At 19.5% G+C, this 23,773-nt stretch overlaps 4 protein-coding genes and 1 non-coding gene across 5 annotated transcripts; 2 read left to right on the forward strand and 3 right to left on the reverse strand.

Moving 5' to 3' along the window:
* Nucleotides 1–1,965: 1,965 nt before the first annotated feature.
* DOC2 (double C2-like domain-containing protein, putative) lies at nt 1,966–8,040 on the reverse strand (the record flags this gene model as incomplete). Its single annotated transcript, XM_028673414.1, has 6 exons — nt 1,966–2,219; nt 2,446–2,508; nt 2,640–4,041; nt 4,288–6,444; nt 6,665–7,558; nt 7,660–8,040. 6 exons carry the CDS (start codon nt 8,038–8,040, stop codon nt 1,966–1,968), a joined length of 5,151 nt encoding a protein of 1,716 aa, XP_028529869.1.
* Nucleotides 8,041–9,383: 1,343 nt separating this feature from the next.
* Nucleotides 9,384–12,398, reverse strand: PGAL8A_00464700 (glucose inhibited division protein a homologue, putative; the record flags this gene model as incomplete). The annotated part of the gene is made up of 3 exons (XM_028673415.1): nt 9,384–9,534; nt 9,697–12,099; nt 12,250–12,398. 3 exons carry the CDS (start codon nt 12,396–12,398, stop codon nt 9,384–9,386), a joined length of 2,703 nt encoding a protein of 900 aa, XP_028529870.1.
* Nucleotides 12,399–13,916: 1,518 nt separating this feature from the next.
* Nucleotides 13,917–17,951, forward strand: PGAL8A_00464800 (N-alpha-acetyltransferase 15, NatA auxiliary subunit, putative; the record flags this gene model as incomplete). The annotated part of the gene is made up of 5 exons (XM_028673416.1): nt 13,917–17,064; nt 17,134–17,244; nt 17,336–17,521; nt 17,620–17,789; nt 17,907–17,951. 5 exons carry the CDS (start codon nt 13,917–13,919, stop codon nt 17,949–17,951), a joined length of 3,660 nt encoding a protein of 1,219 aa, XP_028529871.1.
* Nucleotides 17,952–18,848: 897 nt separating this feature from the next.
* Nucleotides 18,849–21,338, reverse strand: TFB2 (RNA polymerase II transcription factor B subunit 2, putative; the record flags this gene model as incomplete). The annotated part of the gene is made up of 1 exon (XM_028673417.1): nt 18,849–21,338. The coding sequence occupies one exon, from the start codon at nt 21,336–21,338 to the stop codon at nt 18,849–18,851; it is 2,490 nt and encodes an 829-aa protein (XP_028529872.1).
* Nucleotides 21,339–23,342: 2,004 nt separating this feature from the next.
* PGAL8A_00465000 lies at nt 23,343–23,570 on the forward strand. The gene has a single exon (XR_003699241.1). It is a non-coding gene; the product is annotated as an ACEA small nucleolar RNA U3 (small nucleolar RNA).
* The last annotated feature ends 203 nt before the right edge of the window (nt 23,571–23,773 follow it).

Genomic DNA, 23,773 nt, shown 5'->3' on the forward strand with positions numbered 1-23,773 from the left:
ATTTTTCTTTTTGTAACTTTAATTATATGCTTATATTCTTTTCATATCTTCTATTTTTTTTCTTATTTTTTTTTTTTTTTAGTTTATACTTTTTCTTTTTTATTCACTAAACTTGTTTTTTTAATTTCAAATTTTCCTCAATTTTTTTTTATTATTTTTTTAATTTTAAATTATCTTTTCATCCTTTTAAGAAATTTTTTTTTTTTTTTATATTAAAGAAAATTTATTTTTCTTTTTTCTTTTTTTTTTTTTTTTTTTTTAACTATTAGCATGAAGCTAATATAAATTCATATACTTATATTTAACATTCAACATTTCTTTTTTTTAAACTTAAGATATATAGTGTTTTGCTATTTTTTAAAAAATTCGGAAATATCAGAAGAAATATATTTTTATTTTTTCATTTGTTTTTAAAAATTCTTTTTATTTTATTTGATTACATACGTAGAAGCTAAAAAGAATTATAAAATAATGTAGCATTATACATTTTACAGATGCTTATTTTTACCCATATATACTTATATTCTAGAAAAAAAAATATCATCCTTGTTTTTAATAAAAAGATAAGGAAAATTTACATATCTCCAATAATTAAAATAAACTAAAATTATAATAAAACTATATATAATTTTTAAAATAAAGAAAAGTATATTTACCACTTAATTATAAGTTTTCATTTACTGAAAACATAACAGTTTACTTATTTTTTTTTCTTAAATCTTTTAATTTTCATATTTTACAAAAGTAAATATAAAATTAATCTTTTTATACTCTGTTTCTTAACCTCTCACACTTATTAGAACATTCAGGTAAAGAAGAAATTAATCCTTTTTAAATTACATACCTTGATTATTAAATTTTTAATTAGAAATTAGTTATATATAAAATAAGAAAACACTTTTCATAACTCATAATAATGTCAATAACAAATTAGATTAGTAAAAGTACTCATTTTCTCTAATTATAATTTTTGTCAAACTAAAATATATTAAAAAATAACTTATGTTTTCAAAGGAATTAATACTAATTTTTAAAGTATCATTTTTTCCTTCATAAATAAATAAAAAAATGATTAACTCCGTTTCAGAATTTATTTTTATAGTTTAATAATGTTATCATTTAAAAATAATTTAAACAACTTAGTTTTCTTAAAATAACATTATAAAGAATACTAAACAAGTAAAATAAGTTTATAGAAAAAAAAAAAAAAAAAAAAAAAATAGACAAAAATTATGAAAAATATAAAAATTTAAAATTAAAATTTAAATATATCAAAGTTTCTTATACCTAATAAAAAATGAGAGGTTAAAATATAAAAAATAAGAAGAATTAAGTTTATATTGTACCACCATTTCTAATATGTAAAAAAAGAAAAAAAAAAAAAAAAAAAAAAATGNNTTTAAAAAAAAAAAAAAAAAAAAAAAAAAAAAATGCTTTTATTTGCAACTTTTTTTTTCTCTTAAAACGAAAAAAAAATATTGAAAAAATATTTCTAATTTTTATTACATAGAAAACAAAAAAAATAAGATATAAAACGAAAATATTTAAAATATTAATTATTCACTTTAAAAAAAAAAAGAAAAAAAAAAAAAAACAATTTATCTAATAAAAATTAAAAATAAGTTTAACGTGTATATATGACAAAGAAACACTGAATACGAAGTTCAAGAGTTTAAATAACAAACTACAAAACAGTTTATATAAATTATAAAGAAGATTATACATGAAAATAAATATATATACAATTGTAGCTAACAAAACAATAATAGTTATACTAAAAAAATAATAAATAATATTAAAAATTTTCCATCATTAATGAACATTTATTTAAATAAATATATATAAATATATACATACTAATAAAAATAATGTATTTCAAATTAATATGAAAAAAATAAAATCTAAAGTATTAAAAAAGTTTTTAGAATATTATAACAATGAGTTTTATATAGTTTTCTCTTTTATTTATTGTTTCTTTACTATTAAAATTTTTTTTTTTTTTGAAGGAACAGCAAACCCTTTAAATAAATCGCTTTTTTTCATTTCATTGTATGACACATTTTTCATATCTTTACCATAATAAGGTTCATCATAACCATAATTTCGTATACCAATATTTTCATTTTTTGTTTTATAATACAAATACCTGGCTATATTTCCTTCTTTTAAATCATCATTTATATTTACATGTTTATCTTCTGTAAAACTGGAGCTATTTACTAAAAAAAAAAAAAAAAAAAAAATTAAGAAATTGTAAATTTATATAAATATATATATTTAAAATTTTATGTTGTTTTTAAATTGAAATAATAAATATTTTTTTTTATGAGCAATATTATATACTCCAAGTCATAATTTTTTTAATTCTATATCTTTCTTAATAGCTAATCAGATACTTTTTTTTGATTATTGACGAATGTGCATATGCATATATTATTTAATTACCACTATATTCCTTTCGATTATAATGTATTTTTATTGTTTTTTTTTTTTTTTCACTTTCACTATCTAAATTTAAAAAAATTAAAAAGAGAGGTATAACTACATATAATTTTTCATTAATAATATATATATTAATAAAATATTTTTATTTATAATTCAGTTTTAAAAATAAATATAAAAAAAAATATTCTTTTTACTTGAATTTCTTGAACATATTTGATTCAAATCTAATTTTTCGTCAAAACTACTTATATTCTCATGTTCATTTGTATCTATATATTTTTTCCGTAGTTCATTTTCTTTTTGTCTTTTCCTTTCTATTTCTCTTTCCTTTTCTTTTTCTTTCTCTCTTTCTTTTTCTTTCTCTTTCTCTCTTTCTTTTTCTTTTTCTTTTTCTTTTTCTCTTTCTTTTTTTCTCTCTCTTTCTTTTTCTTTTTCTTTTTCTTTCTCTCTTTCTTTTTCTTTCTCTTTTTCTTTTTCTTTCTCTCTTTTTTTTTCTCTTTCTTTTTCTCTTTCTTTTTCCCTCTCTCCTTTTTCTCTCTCTCTTTCTTTTTCTCTTTTCTTATTTCTTTTTTTTTCATCATTTTCTTTTTTTATTTCCTCCCTTTCAACCATTTTTTTATATCTTTCCTCTTCTTTACTTCTTATTTCTTCTTCTTTTTTTTTCCATTCATTTTTCTTTAAAATAAGTGACAATTGTCTTTCCAATCTCTCATTTTCAAATAATTCTCTTTCTTTTTGCAACTTTAACTTTTCTTCTAAAAGCATTTGTCTTTCTTTTTCTTCTCGAAGAATTTTTTGTCTTTTAAATTCTTCTTTTTCTTTTTCCAATTTTTCAATATCTTCTTGTAATTTTTTTTTTTCTTCTTCAAAATAGTTTTTTGATATACTTGAATATTCACACTCTAATTCTTTTTTTTTCTTTTTATTTGCTTTACTTTTTTTTTTCTCTTTGAGGATCTCTTTTTCTTCTTTCATATCTTTACTACCTAATTTTTGAGAATCTTTTTTAAGACTTATACTTTTTGTAAGCTCCTGTTTTTCAAATTTTTTGCCTACTTCATTTAGTGAATTTATAGTACCTTCAACCTCATTCTTAATTTCATCTATATATTTTTCATCATTTATTGAAACCTTCTTGTTCAAATTATTAGTTATTTTTAAGGCATTATCTTCTTTATGATCACCCATAATTTCTTTATCTTCATTATTAGAAGTGTCTCTTTTGTTCAATTTTTGCACCAAATTAACTAAATCTACAGCTTTTCTAAGTTTATTATTTTTAGAGTTTTCATTATCTTTTTGTGAGGAATTATTATTCATACCTTTCTCTTCTGAATTATTTTTATGCCTAAATTTTTTTTTTTCTTTATCTTTTTCTATTTTTTCTTTTTCTCCTATTTCTCCTTCTTTATCCTTTTCTTGTTTATCGTTATCATTTTCTGTTTTAAATATATCATATTTTAGAATATCTTCAAAAGGGTTTAAAATTTGGTCATCTTTTTTGTCTATCTCTTCAATATTTTTAACATCTAAATTTTGAGGAAGTTCTATTTCTTTTTTTTTCTTTGAATTTTTAATCTCAGCTTTTCTTTGTGCCTTTTAAATTTAATATTAAAAAAAAAAAAAAAAAAAAAAATGTATAAATTTAAACAAATAATGTTATAAGCATATAAAAGAATAAATTTCATGAAACGTCGTAATATATAAAAGTGCCCATAAGATATTCATAAATATGCAACTTTTTATAAATCTATATATATGTTTTTTTTTAATTTTTAATATTGATATAAAATTTTTTTTACATATTAAGATGAATAAAAATATATATACATAAATTTGAACCTTCTCTTTGATAATTTCCATTTTTTTTAATTCTCTCTGTGTTATTTTAACACAAGTTATTATATAAATGTACACAGATATAAAACCTCCTGGAAGACTATATAAACAAACAGCTAAAGAAAGACATAATGATCTATCTCTAGATTCTAGAATAGCTAAAGTACTTATGAGTTTGTCAGAAATAAATTTAGATTTATGTGTATTAAAATGGTAAGGAAATCCTAATAATCTATGACTTTGAGGTACTTTATAATATAAAGCTTTCTTCCAATCTTCAATTTTTACTTTTGCTAACAATGCATCTTCATTCCTTGAAGTATTTAATTGGTGAAGTAGTTCTAAACCAACCTGTAAAAATAATTCTAAAGTTTCATCACGATTCCAACGAGTAGATAAATTCCTTGAGGCTCTAAAAATGGTAATATTTTTTTCAATATTATTTCTAAGCTCTTTTGCAATTCTATCTAATTCCATATCTTCAATTTTATGACTAAAACTTTTTATAGTAAAACAAGGTTGTATATTGTATTCAATAGAAGAAAAAGGAAACCAAAAATCAAATCTCCAATAATCATACCAAATATTTAATGGATTAGGATCTTGCAAATTTAAATATATATTTTTGTTATTAAATATAAGATCTATAGTCTTATAAGGCAACGATGGTCCACCTATGGGTATATCTGCTTGCCTATTTTTAAATAGTTGCTTAATATGCCTTTTTGTTTCTTCTTTAATATTACTCATACTTGCATTATTTTCATTGTTTCTCTGTAAAAATCCATCTCTTAAATGTGATTTATATTTTGTTTCACTTAATTTTATTTCTATACTTTTGAGTTTATTTATATCTACAAATCTTTTTTTTAAGAAATAAACGTTACCAGTTGTTGTCTCCCAAAATTTTACAACACCATAATTTTTTTCTTCATTAAATTCAAAAGTTCCAACCCATGAATGTTTTTGATTATCCCATAAAGTTCCAAAACATACAAAAGAAATAACTGGTATACCTAAAAACAAACTACATAATAATAAACTGTGATCTAAGGCATTTCCTCCTTTTAATTGCAAAGTAAAATCAGGTGTAAATGCTAAATTTTCTTTTTTATGAATAAAAGGTATACACCGCATATAATGAAATATTCCGTTAGTTGATTCAGCACAGTATGGAGATTTTATATTAGTTATTAATGTAGGCAAAAAATGATATTCTTTTCTTTGATTACATAATTCATAATTAAAAAATCTTTTAGAAGTTGAAATGTCAGTGCAACTTTCCGGTATGGCTTTTATTGTTTTTAATACTTCTAAATATAATTTTTTTAATTTCTCATATTTTTGTGCTAATTTTATTGGAAAATTCATGGTAGTATTAAAAACTGGTGGTGCACGTATTTTATCATTATCATTACCTATTATATCTGGATAAGTCCATATACTAAAGTGAATGTTTGACATCCTTTGATCATCATGCAGAAATGACAATTTTTTGCATCCTTTAAAAACAATTGTATCATAATTTGTTTTTACATTAGTTTCTAAATCTATATGTTCTAATTTAGTTGTACTTCTTTTTAAATTTTTTTCATTAAAAAAAATTTCATATGGATTTATGGAAGTTCCACCAATATATATAATGTCTTCTGTTTTACCCCATACATCTATATATATACGTCCTTTTTTACTAAAATTTTGGTAATTTATTTCATTTTTATTATTAAATCTTAATGGTATAGAAATGAGACTGTCGTAATTAGGGATCAATGTTTTCTTTATTAATCTAGTTCTTCTACTAGTTTCATCAAAAGAAACCTCTACATAACTATCTAATTCTTTAATATTATCTATAGTAACAATTTGATCTATATTTAATATATGAACAATTAAATAATAATTTCTATGATCTATATGATAAATATCTCCTATTTGCCTGTACCTAGGTACTCTTGCAATCACAACTTTTCCCTCTAAAGTCCCCAGTTTCCATTCTTCTAGTTTTTTTTCCCAACCTTCATATTTTGCTTCTTCAATAAGCCATGAAGGTGCTTCTAATTCATGCATAACATACGGGTAATCAACAATTCCTTTTAAAGGTATCTGACAAATTCCAATTTCTCTAATTGGCTTAGGAGCTGACATATCTTCTACTTTAATCTTAAAAGAAGTATGGAGAATAATATATTTATGAAAAAGGAAAAGAATAAAAATGTAATTATATGTATATACATATAATTATTGTATACAAAATAAATAAAAAAAAAAAAAAAAAAAAAATCGTGTGCATATAAAAACTATATGAACATATGTATAAATAAAATTATTATTATTTATATTTCATATGTTTAAATAAAAATTTTTTAAAATACATATTTACATTCAAATAGGAAACATCAAGATCTCTTAGTGTTCCTCTAAAATACATTTCTCCTAAATTTTCCCATATAGGAAAATCAATATTTTTTTGTTCTATTGATACTAAACTTAACCCCTCATGACCTTTTGGCGTATGTGTTAATGTAATTGTTACCCTAGGATTAGGCAATTTCACATTTTCTAAATTTTTATAGGATATCTCCTCATTTTCTTCTATATTTTGCATTAAGCTCAAATTTCGAAAAAACAGTTTTTCTAAGTTTTTTGTAGTTTCATCATTTTTTTCACTATCATTTGAATCCTCTGAAGCTGCAGTATTAAAAGAAAAATTTGGGTTCTTATTTTTGTCAGCCATATTTTTACCAAACTTATTTTTATTTTTTAATTTCGTTACATTTTTACACACTGATGGGAAAATTCTACATTTCCCATCATCTATATATCTTTTTTTTATTTTATTTGGATCCCCAAGATAATTCAAGCTTTTAGCCTGCATACATGCAGAAGACAATAAATCACTAAAAGACCAATTTAAAAAAGATAGTTCAAAATCATATAATTCTTGAAAATATAACTGAAAAAATAAACGACAACGTTTAACTCTTGAATTCTTTATAAATTTATATAGAGTTGTTTCATTATATACTTCTCCAACAGCAAAAGATAGCAATGGTTCTTCATATATTCCTTCTAATTTATTTAATGTAAATTGTTTGTATTCCCATACTTTTATTCTTAATTTCTCATTTTCTAAATCTAAATAAGAACCTCTATATTCAAAAACATTTCTGAAATTCATACTTTTTTTTTGTTCTGCTGCAACATTAGAAACAACATGAGTTCTAAGGCTGTTTTTTGTTTTTCCTTTTGCATATATTTTCATAGTCGTTCCTCTCTATGTGATAAAAATATTAAAAAAAATTATGAAGAAATGTTTTATAAAAAATGATAAAAGACGTATAAAATATAATTTGTTTTTTTGTTTATAAAACTTACTTGTATCCTACATTCTTCTCTATTACCACCAAAATCAAAATCTACAAAAGCATTAAAATCATTATTCATATAATTTTGAATTTGTAAATCCCACAATATAACTTTCCATCTTCTAGGATATCCCCAATGCTTTTTTGCATCTTCTGTATCTCCTCTTTCTTCTTGTGGGGCTCTTAGAACTTCCAAAAACTCATCATAAGTATATTGAGGTGCCCCTAGCATTTCATCAAAAAATGTTTTTTCATCAGCTTCCCCAGCTGGGGTTTCATCAGGTGATGGTGCATTAGAATCTTGATTTTCGTTTACCTCAACATTTTTTGGTTCTTCTTTTTCTATGTTACCTTTATTTATATTAATAATACCTTTAAATTTATCGAACATTATGGTTTTTTCTTTTTTTTTTTTTTTTTTTTTTCTGTATTACTTAAAAGACAAATAATGTTTTATCTAATAGAATCTAGATTTTTTATGAATATCTCACTTTAAAAATATAATTAATACATTATTTTAAAAAAATATTATTTTTTTATATATAGATATATATGTTATATGTAGAGATAATAATTAAATATATGTTATGAAATATTAAAGCATAATAATAGTCTGAAATTTAAAATTTCATGGCTTTTAATTAAAGAAAAAAAAGAGAATAAAAGGAAAGAAAAGATAAAAATGTGTAAATTTAATTTCTTATTACACTTATTATTATATTTTTTTTTTTTATTTACATATATATAATAATAAATATTTGAAAACTCACGATAATAAAAAAATGAGAATATGGAAAATAATTTATTTTTTTTTTTTTTGTACTTTATTAATATTATAAAAAAAATCTTACATAAAAGTTTTTTTTTATCCTAACAACCTCTCTCTTTTTTTTTTCTTCTTTCATTCAATAATAAAAAATTTATTTATTATTATTTCTTAGATAAGCATTTAATAGCATAATTTTTTTTTACATTGTTACACATGTTTACAATTCTTGATTCGTTATAGCAGCTTATCATTTTTTATCTTAAACTTTTTACTGTTATTATTGAATTTGTCTAGAAGGAAAAATAAAAACTTAAATTTAATTTGCTTCTGTTTTTATTTTCTTCTATTATAGAAGAAATCATTCATTATTATATAATTATTTTAAATATGTAGCATTAGTTTTTTCTTTCTCTTTTTTCTAGTTTTTAATTATAAAAAAAAAAAAAAAAAAAAAAAAATGCCATAAAAGATATATATAAATTTCAATGACTGCTATATATATTGTCACATGTTAAACACAAAAAAAAAAAAAAAAATTATATTTAAAAAATTGTGAAATTTTTTTTAAAAAAAAATGGAAAAAATAAAAAGACATTTTTAATAATAAACAAAAAATTTAAACATATATATATTTATTTAACATATTGTGTAAATAAAAAACTAAAAAATTGATATATATAAAAAGATATATAATAATAATAAAAAAAAAATAAAGTTCATTAAAATGTGTAAGATTTTTCATTTTTAAATTTTATTATATCATGCAGGATATAATGAGAAATATTTTCTAGAAAATATATTAAGAAATGCAAAATTAAAAAAATACATTAAAAAAAAATATGGCACAAAAATAAAGAGTACAGAATGTTATGAAAAATGAGAAAAAATTTGTAATTTACACAGTTAAAAGCTCAGCATTAAAAAATAAAAAATTAAGAAGAAAAAGCTATATATTTATTTTTGTTTCATTTATTTTTTTCACTTTTTATGTAATAATATAAATAATAAATAGCACTCATAGTTACACCTTCAATTTTATTAGCATCATATAATGTTTGAGGTTTAAATTTATTCAATTTTTCAATTTCTTCATTTGATAAATATGGAAAGTTATCCCTAAAAAAATATAACATAAATATATAAGTTAATATATATATAAATATTTATAAAATAGCAAATATATATATATAGTTATTTTAATATGTAGACTCATAAAAATATATACACTTTTGTATGTTTATAAACATATTTTATATATAAATTTTAATTAAATGTTACCTATTATATTTTATATAAGAAGGTATAATTAAGTTAAAATTATCTTTTATTTTATTTATTTCTTGAATCTGTTTCTTTAAATAAGGAGAATATTTAACTTCTGCACAAGCAGTTTCTAACGTCGTTAAATTTATTAAAATGTTTTCACATTTTAGAAGAGATGTATCGAAATTATATTTATCCATGTAAATATTTAAATGATTTTCATCATTTGATAACATGCTTTTAAATTGACTCAAATTTTCCATATCTTTTAATTTGTGCAATAGGACGTCTAAGGGATATTCTACCCCACTTTTTAGAATATTATATAAACTTTTCATATTTTTTTTATCATGTTCTAACGTGAAATTAATATTATCATTTGAATGAATTAATCCATCTCTAGTATCTTTTATACTATCATTATGAATAACTATATTATCAATACAATTATTATTAAGTGAATTTTTGTGACTATTAATTACATTCTTAGATTCATCGTTTTCTTTAATTTTTTTATAAGATTTTATTTTAATATTTTTCTCAGAATTATTAGAATTATCTTGAGTTGAAAAATTCATTTTGCAATCATTTTGATTTGAATTATTACTCTCGATACTACAAAAACTTGTATTTTCATTTCTATTTGTGTTTTTTTTTTTTTTAATATCATTAAAAAATAACTTTTTAAAAATAAAAATTAATTTATTAACAGAATTATATTTTTGATTTAAGATATAAATTCTTTCTTTAGAAACTATTCCTAATTTGTCTGCTTTTGGTGTTAATCTAATATCACTATTATCTGGCCTTAAATATAATCTATATTCAGCTCTTGATGTAAACATTCTATAAGGTTCTGTAACCCCTTTATTTATTAAATCATGTATTAAAACACCAATATAGCTATCATTTCTTTTTAATACAAAGCTCGTAGTATCCATTTTGTTTTTAGATGAACTTAATGCTGCATTTATTCCTGCAACAATTCCTTGACATGCAGCTTCTTCATATCCTGTTGTCCCACAAATTTGACCAGCTAAAAATAATCCCTTAACATTTTTTGTCTCCAAAGTGTAATTTAAACATTTAGGATTCACATAATAGTATTCTACATCATAAGCTGGAAAAATTATCTTTGCTTCTTCTAAACCTTTTATAGAATTTACTATTTTTTTCTGTACATGTATAGGAAAGGCAGAACTTAATCCGTTTGGATATATTAATGTATCATTAAGACCTTCTGGTTCTATCCATATAATATGCTTTTTTTTGTCAGCAAATTTTGTTACTTTTTTAGCTATGGAGGGACAATATCTAGGACCATTTCCTAATTTATCGTAACTATCAAAATCAGGTAATTCATTTAAATATTTTTTTACTAAATTATGTGTGTTCTCATTTGTATATGTTTTATAGCAAGGTAGTGTTTTATTATTATTTATTTTATTGCTGTTTAAAAAAGAAAAATAAAAAGGGTTTTTTTTTTCTGTATCTTCTTTATCTAATATATCAAAATTAATGCTATTAATATCTAATCTTGGAGGAGTTCCTGTTTTCATCCTGTTTATTTCAAAATTATATTCTTTGAGTTGATTTGCAATACTTTTGGTTGATGATTCTATTAAATTATCAAATATGGAATCAATACCGTTATTTATTTCATCATTACATTTTTCAGAATAATTCTGTACATTTTTATTAATGCATATATTTTTTGTAAACTGAATTTTTTCATTTTTACTATTAAGGTCAATGTTATTTGATTTATAATTTTTTGTTACATTTGATTCATTGCAATCAAGAGAGTTGAATACTCTTTTGATTCTTCCACCATGGTATTTTTCTTTACCAATATGACAAATACCACCTAAAAATGTTCCAGTTGTTAAAATAACACTATAAGCATAAAACTCACAAGAACATTTATTTTTTATTCCATAGACTCTTTTCTTTTTGTCATTAAAATTTTCAATTAATAATGATTGTACAGTATTTTCAATAATATATAAATTTTTAGTATTTAAAATATATTTTTTCATATAATAATTATATAAATCTCTATCTGCTTGTGCCCTATGTCCTCTAACAGCTAAACCCTTTTTTAAATTCAAAATTTTAAAATGAATCCCACTTTTATCTATTACTTTTCCCATTAATCCACCTAATGCGTCAATTTCTTTTACTAAAATACCCTTACCTATTCCACCTATAGATGGATTACAAGACATTTCACCTATACTATTTTTATTTTGAGTTATTAACAAAGTCTTTGCATTTAATTTAGCACTTATATAACTGGCTTCACATCCACTATGCCCTCCTCCAATGACTATAACATCATAGTTTTTATCAACATTTTCACATACACATTTTGAGTTATATATTCTAATATTTTTTATTGTATTCCTTTTTTTTTTTCTATAAAAAAAAAAAAAAAAAAAACATATAAATAAAAGAATAATTTATATTAAGCTATTTATTTTAAATTTATTCCTTTTAAAAAAAAATAAAAATATATAAATTTTTATATTTGTATATATATATATATTTATTTTTTTTTTTTTTTACTTAAATGAATAAGATGTCCCCAAAAAAAATACGTTATTTTTTAAGTGATAAAAATTGTAAGGCAAAATCAGAGAAATATATAGTAAAATAACATAAAATAATGTTTTTTTCTTGATATTATCATAAAGGTTTAAAAGCATTTCAGACATAAAACATTCATATAATAAAAAGATTCACTAAAAGGTAAAAATGTAATTTAATTAAAAAAAAAATATATCAACGGTAGGATAACTTACCATTTTTATATTTTTTAATTATTAATTTTTAGTTTTAATATTTATAAAAATAACACACAAATTGTATTTTCATTTATGCATTCCTATAAATGTGTGTTACATTTCATACATGTTATATAAAAAATAAAATATACAATACATTGAAATTTACAAAATATAAAATTTCTCTATCTTAAAATATAAAACAAATAAATTTATATATACTCATATGAGAATAAATAAAATTTATAGTTAAAAAAATAAATATATTCAAATGATAAAGGGACCTTGTACTTCAATTTATTCTTTATATTGTGAAAAACTTTTGAATTTAATTTATTCTGTTTTTATCAAGAGGAATTTAGAAAATAATACATATTTTTGTTAATGAAAAGATTTCAATCACATGTTAGTAAAATAAATATATATTTTTTTTAATATTTTATAATAATGAACAAAATAACTTTCTATATTTATTTATTTTAAAAAAATATTTTTATAAATTTATATAATTTTAATTAAAAAACAATTTTAGATTTGATCAAAAATAATTGGAAAAAAAAAAAAAAAAAAAAGGTATAATAAATGTTTGAAAAAAAAAAAAAAAAAAGTAAATGAAAGATCTATAAAAACAAAGCTATAGAACAATGGAAAATGAAAAATAGTAACATAAACAGGAAAAAACATATAAGGAAAGAAAAGGAAAAATAAAAAGAAAATGCAAAAGAAAAAAAATGTTATTTATCTATATATGCGTTTAATAAATAAACAAAAGGGAGAAGCATACACTAATATAAAAATACAATACATTTATATATAATAATAAAAATAACAAATATAATAAAAAAAAAAAATATATAAAAAGATTGATAATTTATAAAGAAAAGATATAATTTTTAAATGCATTTAAAGTAAATTTATTTTTTACAAATAACTACTTCTAATTTATTTTCTTTGTTCCTATAAAAATTTTATATCTCTAATTTTTTGTTAATGCTCTTTGTATATATATATATATTATATTATAATTTTTATATAATTTTTGCTAATTTATTGAATTAAAAATTTTTCTTTTACTAATGATTTGATTTTTTATTTCTTTTTTTTTCATCTCTACTTAAACTTTTTTATTTTATTAAGTATTTTTTTTATATTACATCTTATAATATCAATGTTTGTTCTTTCATTTATTTTTTTTTTAGAATACATTTCAAATTTGTTGATGCAATGATTCTTTTTTTCTATAACTTTTTTTCTTTAATTCAACTCAAAATATTGTAAGAATATATTTTTTTTTCATTTCTTCTATATAAATTTTATCATTTAATAAATTTGTTAATCGAAATTTAAAGTACATATAAGAACATTAAAGTAATTTCTATTTATTTAAAAGTAACTCATATCTTTAACATTTTAATTTTTATCATATTAAAGGAAAATAAAAGTGGAGAAATGAAAAAGGAAGTTACAGATAATAATAAATTACCAAATAAGGAAATGAATAATTTCCGACTAATGACCCAATTAATAGAGTTAAAAAAACATAAAAAAGCATATAAAATATGTGAACAAATTTTAAAGAAATATCCAAAAAATGGAGAAACATTAGCTGTGAAAGGATATTTACTAAATTTGTTAGACGAGAAAAATAAAGAAGAAGCTTTTAAATTTATTAAAGAAGGAATCAAAAATAATTTATTTAGTAGTTTTTGTTGGTATTTATATGGATGCTTATACAAAATGTATAAAAATTATGATGAGTCTTTAAAATGTTTTATGAAGGCTATTCAATTAAATAAGTATGATTATAAAGCATTAAAAGAGGCATGTATACTTTTATTATATTTAAAAAAATACGAACAGTTTAAGGATTTACGATTAGATATGTATAAAGATAGTGCTAAAAGTGTTAGAGATAAAGCTATTTTAATTTTTTCATTTCATTTATTAAAAAATTATGAGAAGTGTTATGTAATTATTAAACAAATAGAAAATGATTTAGTCAATGATAATGATTTGACTAGTAATGAAAGACATGATCTTTTAATATACATGAGTGAAATACTTCTAGAAGGAAAAATGTATAATGAATGTTTGGTATTTTTAAAAATGCATGAGAAAGAATTAATAGATAAATTATGGTTTTATCAAATGATGGGATTAATTTATTTATATGAAAATAATTTTTTACAAGCAAACTTTTTTTTTAAAGAAGCTTTTTCCATTAATTATGAAAATATAAATTTACTATTATTAATTTTATTTACAGAAAATAATTATTATATTAAAAATAAAAAGAATGATAAAGAAAGAATAGGAAGAATTATAGATGAAACAGATAATACAAATTTGTTGCAAAATGAATCAGATAAAAAAACTTTGTCTAGTCTATTTTATCTCGATTACAAAAATGAGCATAAGATAAATGAAAAAGTGGATATTAATAAAAATGTTAAGGTATTATTACATGACTGTATTTTAGATATATATGGATCTGATAGAAACTTAAAGTTGCTATCAAAAATTGATAAAAATATTTTAAACGATTATGTATGTAAAAATTTAGAAATGCATAAATATGATGTATATACAATTTCTGAATTTAATAATTTTGTTAATATAAACTTAATAGATGAATCTAAATTTAAAGATAATTTGGATTCGAATAATGTAGATGAATATATTAATTCATTAAAAATAAATCTGAAAAAAGAAAGTAGTAACTTACAGTCTAATAAAGATATATATTCCTATAACAATGTTCATTGGTCAATGATTTTTGATGTTGATCTTCTATATTGCTATAAAAGAAAATTTGAAAAAAATATGAATACACTATATTATTATAAAATTAAAAATTTAAACGAAGAAGAAGAAGATTGCTTTGAAAGTTATTTTAAAAATTTACAAAGAATATATGATAAATCAAATTTATTAAAAATATTTCCTTTACATTTTTATAATGAAAAAAGGTTCTTTTATTATGTAGAAAAATTACTGCGTAGTTTATGCTTTCAGAATTCTTTAACAATTTTTAGTTATTTCAAATCACTTTTCACATTTAAAAATATTAAAATTATTCTTTTTATACTTCATAAATACATTGATAATTATGATAAGACAAAGGAAATATTCTCCTTTTTTGATGATAATTATAATAATTGTAACAATTCTAATTCTTTAATGGAAAACATACGAAAAGTAAAGAAAATGAACAACATTAATGATCACGAAAATAATTTTGAAAAAAGAGAATGCCTACTTGAAAATGATTTAAAAAGCGATCTCGTAGAACAAAACAGAAATATAAATGATATAAATGAAATGAAAAATGAAAAAATAAACAGTAAAGCTTATAATAATATCGAAAAAACAGATGGTGATAATGAAAAACGCCATACAGAGGAGTTAGAAAATGGAAAAAATACTGTTAAGGAAAATCAATTAGAAAATTTTATAGAAGAAAAAGAAGTGTTAAACAATATGATGGGAATATCACCATTAGGAAGAGAATCAAAGAAATCTGAGAACGGAGATGAAATAAAATTTGATAAAGAAAAAAAGGAAATAAAAATTGATATAAAAAAGGTTTGCTTAACAGAAGAAGAAAAAAATGAGTATTTTGTTTTATGCCTATATTCATTTATTAGTCAAATATATGACTATATTAATTGTACAAAAGAAGCATTAAATTTTATTGACAAAGGTATTAATAATATTAAATATAAAAAAAACGAACATATAAAATATGAACTAATTTTTATTAAAGGGATCATATATAAAAGAAATGGCAATTATTTAGAATCATATAAGTATTTAGAACAATGTAGAAATCATAATGTCGATGATAGATTTATTAATACCAAAACAGTTAAAACTTGCTTAAAATGTGGGCTAATAAAAGACGCAAAAAAAACTGCAACTCTTTTTACAAACCCATTAGATAATAATTTTTTAAAAAACATAAATGAAACACAATGTTTCTGGCTAGAATATAATATATCCTTAAGTTATATTAATAACCATCCTAATATACATTTAAATAGTTTTTTAAATTCCCAAAAGAATAATATTTATAATTTTAATGACGATGAGAAGAGTGGCAACAATAGTGATGATTTCAATTTAAAAAAAAGTATTTTATTAGATAATGATATAAATTCAAAAAGCAAATTTAGTGATTATAGTAAAGGATTGAATCTTTTGCATATGGCTCATAAGCAATTTATTGATATTCATGAAGATCAAATTTGTTTTTATCATTATGCATTAAGAAAGATGCTATTTAAAACATATAGACATTTATTATATATGACAGGAAATATTTTTTCTAGTAGATTTTATAGAAAAATTGGAAAAAATATAATTAAAATTTTATTAAACATGCATGATTATGATATTTCAGAAAAAGATGACTTAAACAAAAATAATAAAAAAAAAAATAAATCTAATACTTCAAATCAAGAAGATAATGAATTTTATGAGTGTATTAAAAATGATCCTTTAGAAAATTCTTTGATATACATGAACACATTTTTATCACAACCAAATATTGATTTATCTGTATATAAATTAAATTATGAAATCATAAAAAGGAAAGGTAAAATATATAAATATATATATATATATATATACATACATATATTTTTTTTTTTTGAAAAAATTACAGATAAAGATCCTGTAAAAATGATTAATAACATTTTAAAAATTAAGTCAATATTTCCACATCATAATTATAATCACAAATTGGCTCCATTAATTTCCCATTATTTATACACTGGTTTGCTATTTTTACATTGAAATTTTTAAGAATTAATTAAATAACTGTCTTAATTTTTATATCTGTAATATTTTTTTGTTTTATCCTACAGTTTCACTCGATCACATAAACGAAGATATGAAAAAAGAAATAACAACTAAATTAAATGAAATATTTAATTTAAATCATCCTGAATATAACGATGAGTTATTAAAACAAATAAGAATAAAATATATGAATGATTTTATCAAATTTTTCAATGAGCATAAAAAAGGAGATTTGTGCTATTATCAAGCAGGTGAATTATTTAATTACCACTTTTAATGATTGTTTTAAAAAAAGTTTTTTATAAAAATTAAAAATTACTTTTATAATATTTTTTTTTATTATATACAGCTTTAGAAATGTATATTGACTGCAATGAAGCAATTGATGAAAGATTACTAAAAGATATTGAGCTCAACCCAGAAAAAAATAAATTAGGAAGATGTTTTAAATTTTTAAAATTTTTAATTAAAAACAGAAAGAAATATCCAGAATTAGTCGACATTATGAATAGTTTTAAAGTAATTTTTTCTTTTTTTTTTTTTTTTGCAAAAATATATTAAACATTTGTAATAATCATTTTGTAAATTATTTTTAAAATTAAAATTTCATATTTTATTTTTTCTTAAAATTTTTAGGTTTTATGTGCTGAAGTATTCCCACTAGCAACAGCTTTTCATTGAGAATAAAAACAATTCATGAAATATCTGTTACTTTAAATAGTTTTAACTTAAATTTATTTTTAATATAAGTATTTTATCTATACTAAAAAAATAGCAAATGTTTTTAAAATATATATAGTTAAGTATTATAAGCAAATAATTTTATATTTTTTTTTTAATATTATATATATATATATATATATATATATATATATATATATATTTATTTATTTATTTACAAAAAACTTTGTAAAAAAAAAAAAAATTATATAAAATTAAAAAATATTAAGGTATATAATTTTTAATGCGTTACGAAAAAAAGGAAATAAATACCTGTAAAAATAAAAATCATCAGCATTATACAATAATACTTATAAAAAAAAAAAATAATAAAATAAAGCAAATAAAATTAATAATTTTTTCCTAATATTTAATAATGTATTCTTTAAAAAAAATATATATCATAATTAACAATTAGAAAATTAATAAATTAAAAAATCAAATGGAAAGAAATAATTACTTTTAATTTTTGAAACATATGTGAACTTTTAGATTCTTTTTACATTTAATTTGTAAATAAAATATTAAAAAATAATGAGTAGATTAAATTATTCAGAAAATAAATGAATAATCGCATGGTCATGAGATTAATACCTAAATATATATACAAATAATTCATTTTGTAAATTATAGAATGATTTTATTAACAAATGTATAAGTAAATATATGGATGAACATGAGAATCAAAAAAATAATTATATAAAAACATATATTGTTAAATGTGTAAGTAAACAAAAAGATATTATTACTTGTTAAGTAAATGAAAAATTGGAGAATATATTTCCTTCATAATAATTAGGTATTTGTTTAAAATTTTTCTTTTCATTGACGTTTTTTATTTTTGATTTTTTGAAATATTTATGGTTTTTGTCTTTTTTTTATTAATTTTTCTCTTATTTCTTTAATTTTATCAATTATTTCATTTTTTGATTCATAAATACAACAGAGATATTTTTCTGATTTTAACCAAACATCAAATTCTTTGGTATTATTTTTAGGCCATGGTGTATAGTAAAGTAAATAATTTTTACTATTTGCCCATATAACAATTTGTTGATACAAGTATGGTAAAAATTCTTTTTCAAAAGTTTTAAAAACAATAGCATCTTCAAAGGTTAAGCGATGTCTTTCTGATTCCCATAACTTTAATTGAGTAATTACATTTATAGGTATAGGGTTTTTAAAATTATTTTTGCATGGATGAGAATACGATTCTAAGAATTTGATTATTTGATTTGCTGTTATATCAGAATTATATGCATTTAGTACACTTCTTCTTGTTAATATTCCTACCACCATATTTGGTGTTCTTGCTTGTAATTCACATAAATGACTCAATATATTAATCTTTAACAAAGATGATGTGTATAAATACACTTTAAAATTACTTTGAACAATTAAACCAATTTCTAAATTATTATTTTCATTCATTTTTTTTTCATAATATAAACCTTCATTAATTAAATTATTGGTTATTTTGTTTTTATCTATCATTTGAGCATCTTTTTCTTCTAATGATTTATCCATCATTTGTTTTTGTTCTTGCAATAATAAATAAGAATGAAAATATTTTTCATATAGTTTTTTTTTAAATTTATCATTACCTAAGCCTTCAACAGTCATATTACTCAGTAAAGATAAATAATGCTGTGTATTCGTATTATTGATAGTTAATAATAAAGCATAAGGAGTTATAAATACATAATTTTCATTCGGTTTATAAAATAAACCAATATGCATACCAAAATCTACAAATTCCTTTTGGGATTTTGTCAGGTTATCTAAAAAAATTGGTTGACTAATATCACATTGGGATATAGATAAAATTAATAGTAAAGTTTCTTTAACATAAATTTCAGATTTTTTGGGATCTTTATTTACTTTTGTTATATAAGAATCATCAATAAAAGAATCATTTTTATCTTTGTCATATACATGACTACTATTACTATTATCAACATTATTCTTTTTTTTATATTTTACAGAAACTTCTTGAGCTATATTTGTCACATTTCCATCGTCTATTATTAGTAAATATTCAAGAACTAATGATATTATCCTACTTCTTAAATCTTTTAAAAACCAAGAAAATGCTTCTCTACTCATACTTATAGCTTTATTATTGTTTGAATCGTCTAAAATGAACTTTTTCCTTTTCAATACTTCAATTACACTGTCACATGGAATATAAGAGGTGTCTTTTTCATGAGAACAAAAAATTGAATTACTATTTTCTTCACCATCCATATAACTATTTTCCCTGTTTTGCAAGCTCTTATAATATAATTCATTTTGTTTATAAGCATATATATTTTTTTTTTTTTTTTTTTTTCTTCTCATATAGTAATCATATTGGTTTACATTTTCATTATTTACTTTATTAATATTAGAATCATTACATTTACCTATATAATTATCCTTATATATATAATTATTATTTTCTTTTTCATAATCATAATATTCTTTTGATTTCTCTTTTTTTTCATGTTTATTATCTTCTTCACTATGTATTTCTTGTTCATCTTCTTGATTTTCTTCTTCTTGATCTTCTTGTCTTTTATATTCTTCTTCTTCTTCTTCTTCTTCTTCTTCTTCCATCTCTTCCTCTTCGTCTTCTTGATCATCTTCATAATTTTCATAATACTCTTCTTCGTCTTGATCTTTTTTTTCATTTTTTTTGAAAGTATTATACGACAATTTATATAACGATTTATTTTTATTTATGTCATCATTTTTAAAACTACTAGAGTATAAATAATCTGTGTTTGCATAATTATTTTCCTCATTATTATTATTGTTACAAATCACATAAGAATTTAAATTATTCATTTTAGGAGAGGCAATAAAATGTAGTAAATTATTCCATTTAGTTTGAGCATAGCTAAAAATTTCTTCTTTTGTTGGAAATAAATTATTTTCATACAAATTTTTTTCTTTTTCTATTTGTTCTTTAATGTTATAATTGAATATAAAAATATTATTTTCGTTAAATTTATAAATTTTATTTAATAAAGTATATCTAAATTTATCATTTATTTTATATTGACTATAATTATCTTTTTTTGTATCACTTCCTATTAATATTTTCGCATCTACTAAATTTTTTATTCCTTCACTTAAATTTTTTAAAAAATGAGGATTTATCCATAATCTCATAGCTCTTTCAGAAACTACTTGTTGAATAAATAACAATCGAGAGATAATAATTTGTTCTAATTCGTTTAATGAATGAAAAATTGTTTCATGAGCTAAGGAATCATCAAAAAAATACTCCCATATATTTTCATTTAAATCCTTCATGTAATCATAAATTTCCATGTTTTCAACATTTTTACGTATCTTTACCATTTTCACTTCTTTTTGATTTATATAAAGTATAATAATAGATTTTTTTTTATTTTTTAAAGAATCTATATTTTAAAAAAATTCCTTTTAATTATTAAAAAGAAAAATACATAAAAAAAAAATTTATTAAAAAAAAAATTCATTTAGTTTGTAACTACTAATAGATATATATTCATTAATTTTTTTTTTTTTTTTTTCTCACAATATGACAAATATTTCATTAGATATATAATACTGTTAAGTTTTTTTTCATTTTTTTCCATGCTTATGACAAATTTAATACAAATATTTTAATTTTCATTTATTTTTTTAATAACCCATTCGTTTTGTTAACTATTTCCAATGTTATTCCTTTTAAATAAACATATATATAAAAGTATTTTTTTTTAAATATTTTTTATCATATATGAAGAAATATAATTTTTTTATATCTTTTAAATTAAATGTTTTTTCTTTTTTTTTTTTTTTTCCTATTTTGTTATTAATATTATAAGAATTATATATATTTATACTTATTATTGCTTAAACGAAATATAAACAAATTTAATCTTGATCTTAAAAATAATAATAATTAGATATTTTAATAAATAATAATTTATAAATGTAATTGTCAATTAAATAAGCTTTTTTTTTTTTTTTTTTATTTTTTTTATAACACACCTAGAATTTAATAAAATTCAACAAAATTTTGATAGTATTTTATTCATTGAACAGAATTTTTTTATCATTTAAAACTTGTTAAAAAATTTATATACATTTTTTTTTTCTAAAGATTATATATAATTATAAAAAATATTGAACCTAATGATTTATAAAAGACCATATCCATATATAAATTAATTTTCTCTTTTATTAATTAATTATATAAAAATTATTAAGAAAATTTTTATAATAAAAGTCATTTAAAATTTTATATTTTTCCTTTTTTTTTTTTTTTTAATTTAAGTATAATTTCCTAATAAAAAAATTAATAAATAATTATTTATCAAAAAATGAGTACAAATTTCATGGAGGGTTTATATAGGCATCATGCTTTGTTTTACATAATACTTTTACTTTATAAATTTTCTGAAAATAAAAATTTTTTTTTATTATCATACATATAAATTTACATGACTAAGAAAATTTCAAATTATCTAAAAAACACTAATTACATTTTCAATCTTAATATACTCTTAATTTATTTAATTTCTATTTAAAAAAAAATATATCCTTTAACTAAATATTAATAGAAAAAAACATTATCCAATAAATAGTTGTATCTTAAAATATAAAGAATAATATAATTAATAGTAATTTAAATAGATGTAAAAAAAAAAAAAAAATTAAAACATATGAGTTTTATAATTTTATTTTTACATCAAGGCTTGAAAATAAGAACAAAACAAGTTATTCTTTGTAATTTCTATAAATTTTTTTTTTCAATATTGCGTTTTCATAATAGTAAATAATGTTTGTATGTTATTTTTTCTTTTTTTTTAATAACCTATAGTACAAAAAATATTCATATTGTTTTTTATTGAATTATTTTAAAATTTGTCCTAAAGGAGTAAGTTTACATATTTGTGTTACCTCTCAATTTACAAAAAAAAAAAAAAAAAAATTACCCTAAAAAAAAATAATAAAAATGTTATATATTAGTATACATAAGAAATGGAGATATTTAATAAAAAATAAAATTTGAAAAATTCCAATAGAATAAAATATATAATAAAAAAAAAAAAAAAATTAAAAAAAATATATTTTAAATGTTTTCCCCAGGAGAAAAAAAAAAAAAAAAAAAAGAGGTAATGTAAAAATAGATAAATTATTTTTTATAAATATAAATATTTTATATTATTTTTGAATTCAATTTATATTAAAAAGAGTAAATAAATGAAAAATTTATTGATAGTTCATCTTATATAGAAATTTCTTTTCATTTTTTTAATCATTTTTTCAACTGGTACAATAATAGTGTTGAAAAATATACATAATCAATCAATTAATTTGTATCCTATATGTCGACGAATACTTAGTCAAGATCATTGCTATAGTATTTGTGATGTTTTATTATTATAATGCAACAGATTATCAAAAGTGATGATGAAATGACGCAGCTCTACAATGAATATATTTCGAATTTTTCAATTTCATCTGAAATTGTATAAATTCCGAAAAGTCTGATAGTTATTTAGCATACAAAGAATTTTCTTTCTATGCTAAATGTTTGAGCATGTCGTCCGCTGAACTTACTTTTATTAATTTCGTATATCAGTTCTTTATATAATAAACAATATTAATTTAAAAAAATATTATACAATTTTAGGGAAAATTTAATTTTTTTCTATCTTTTTTTTTTTTTTATTTTTTTTTGGAAAAATTAAAAGTAAACGCTAATAAATAATTTTGTAAAAATAATTATGTTCTTTGTAATAATGAATAATAATTTTAAAATA

Source organism: Plasmodium gallinaceum (assembly GCF_900005855.1).
Source record: "Plasmodium gallinaceum strain 8A genome assembly, contig: PGAL8A_v1_130, whole genome shotgun sequence".
Lineage (NCBI taxonomy): Eukaryota > Apicomplexa > Aconoidasida > Haemosporida > Plasmodiidae > Plasmodium > Plasmodium gallinaceum.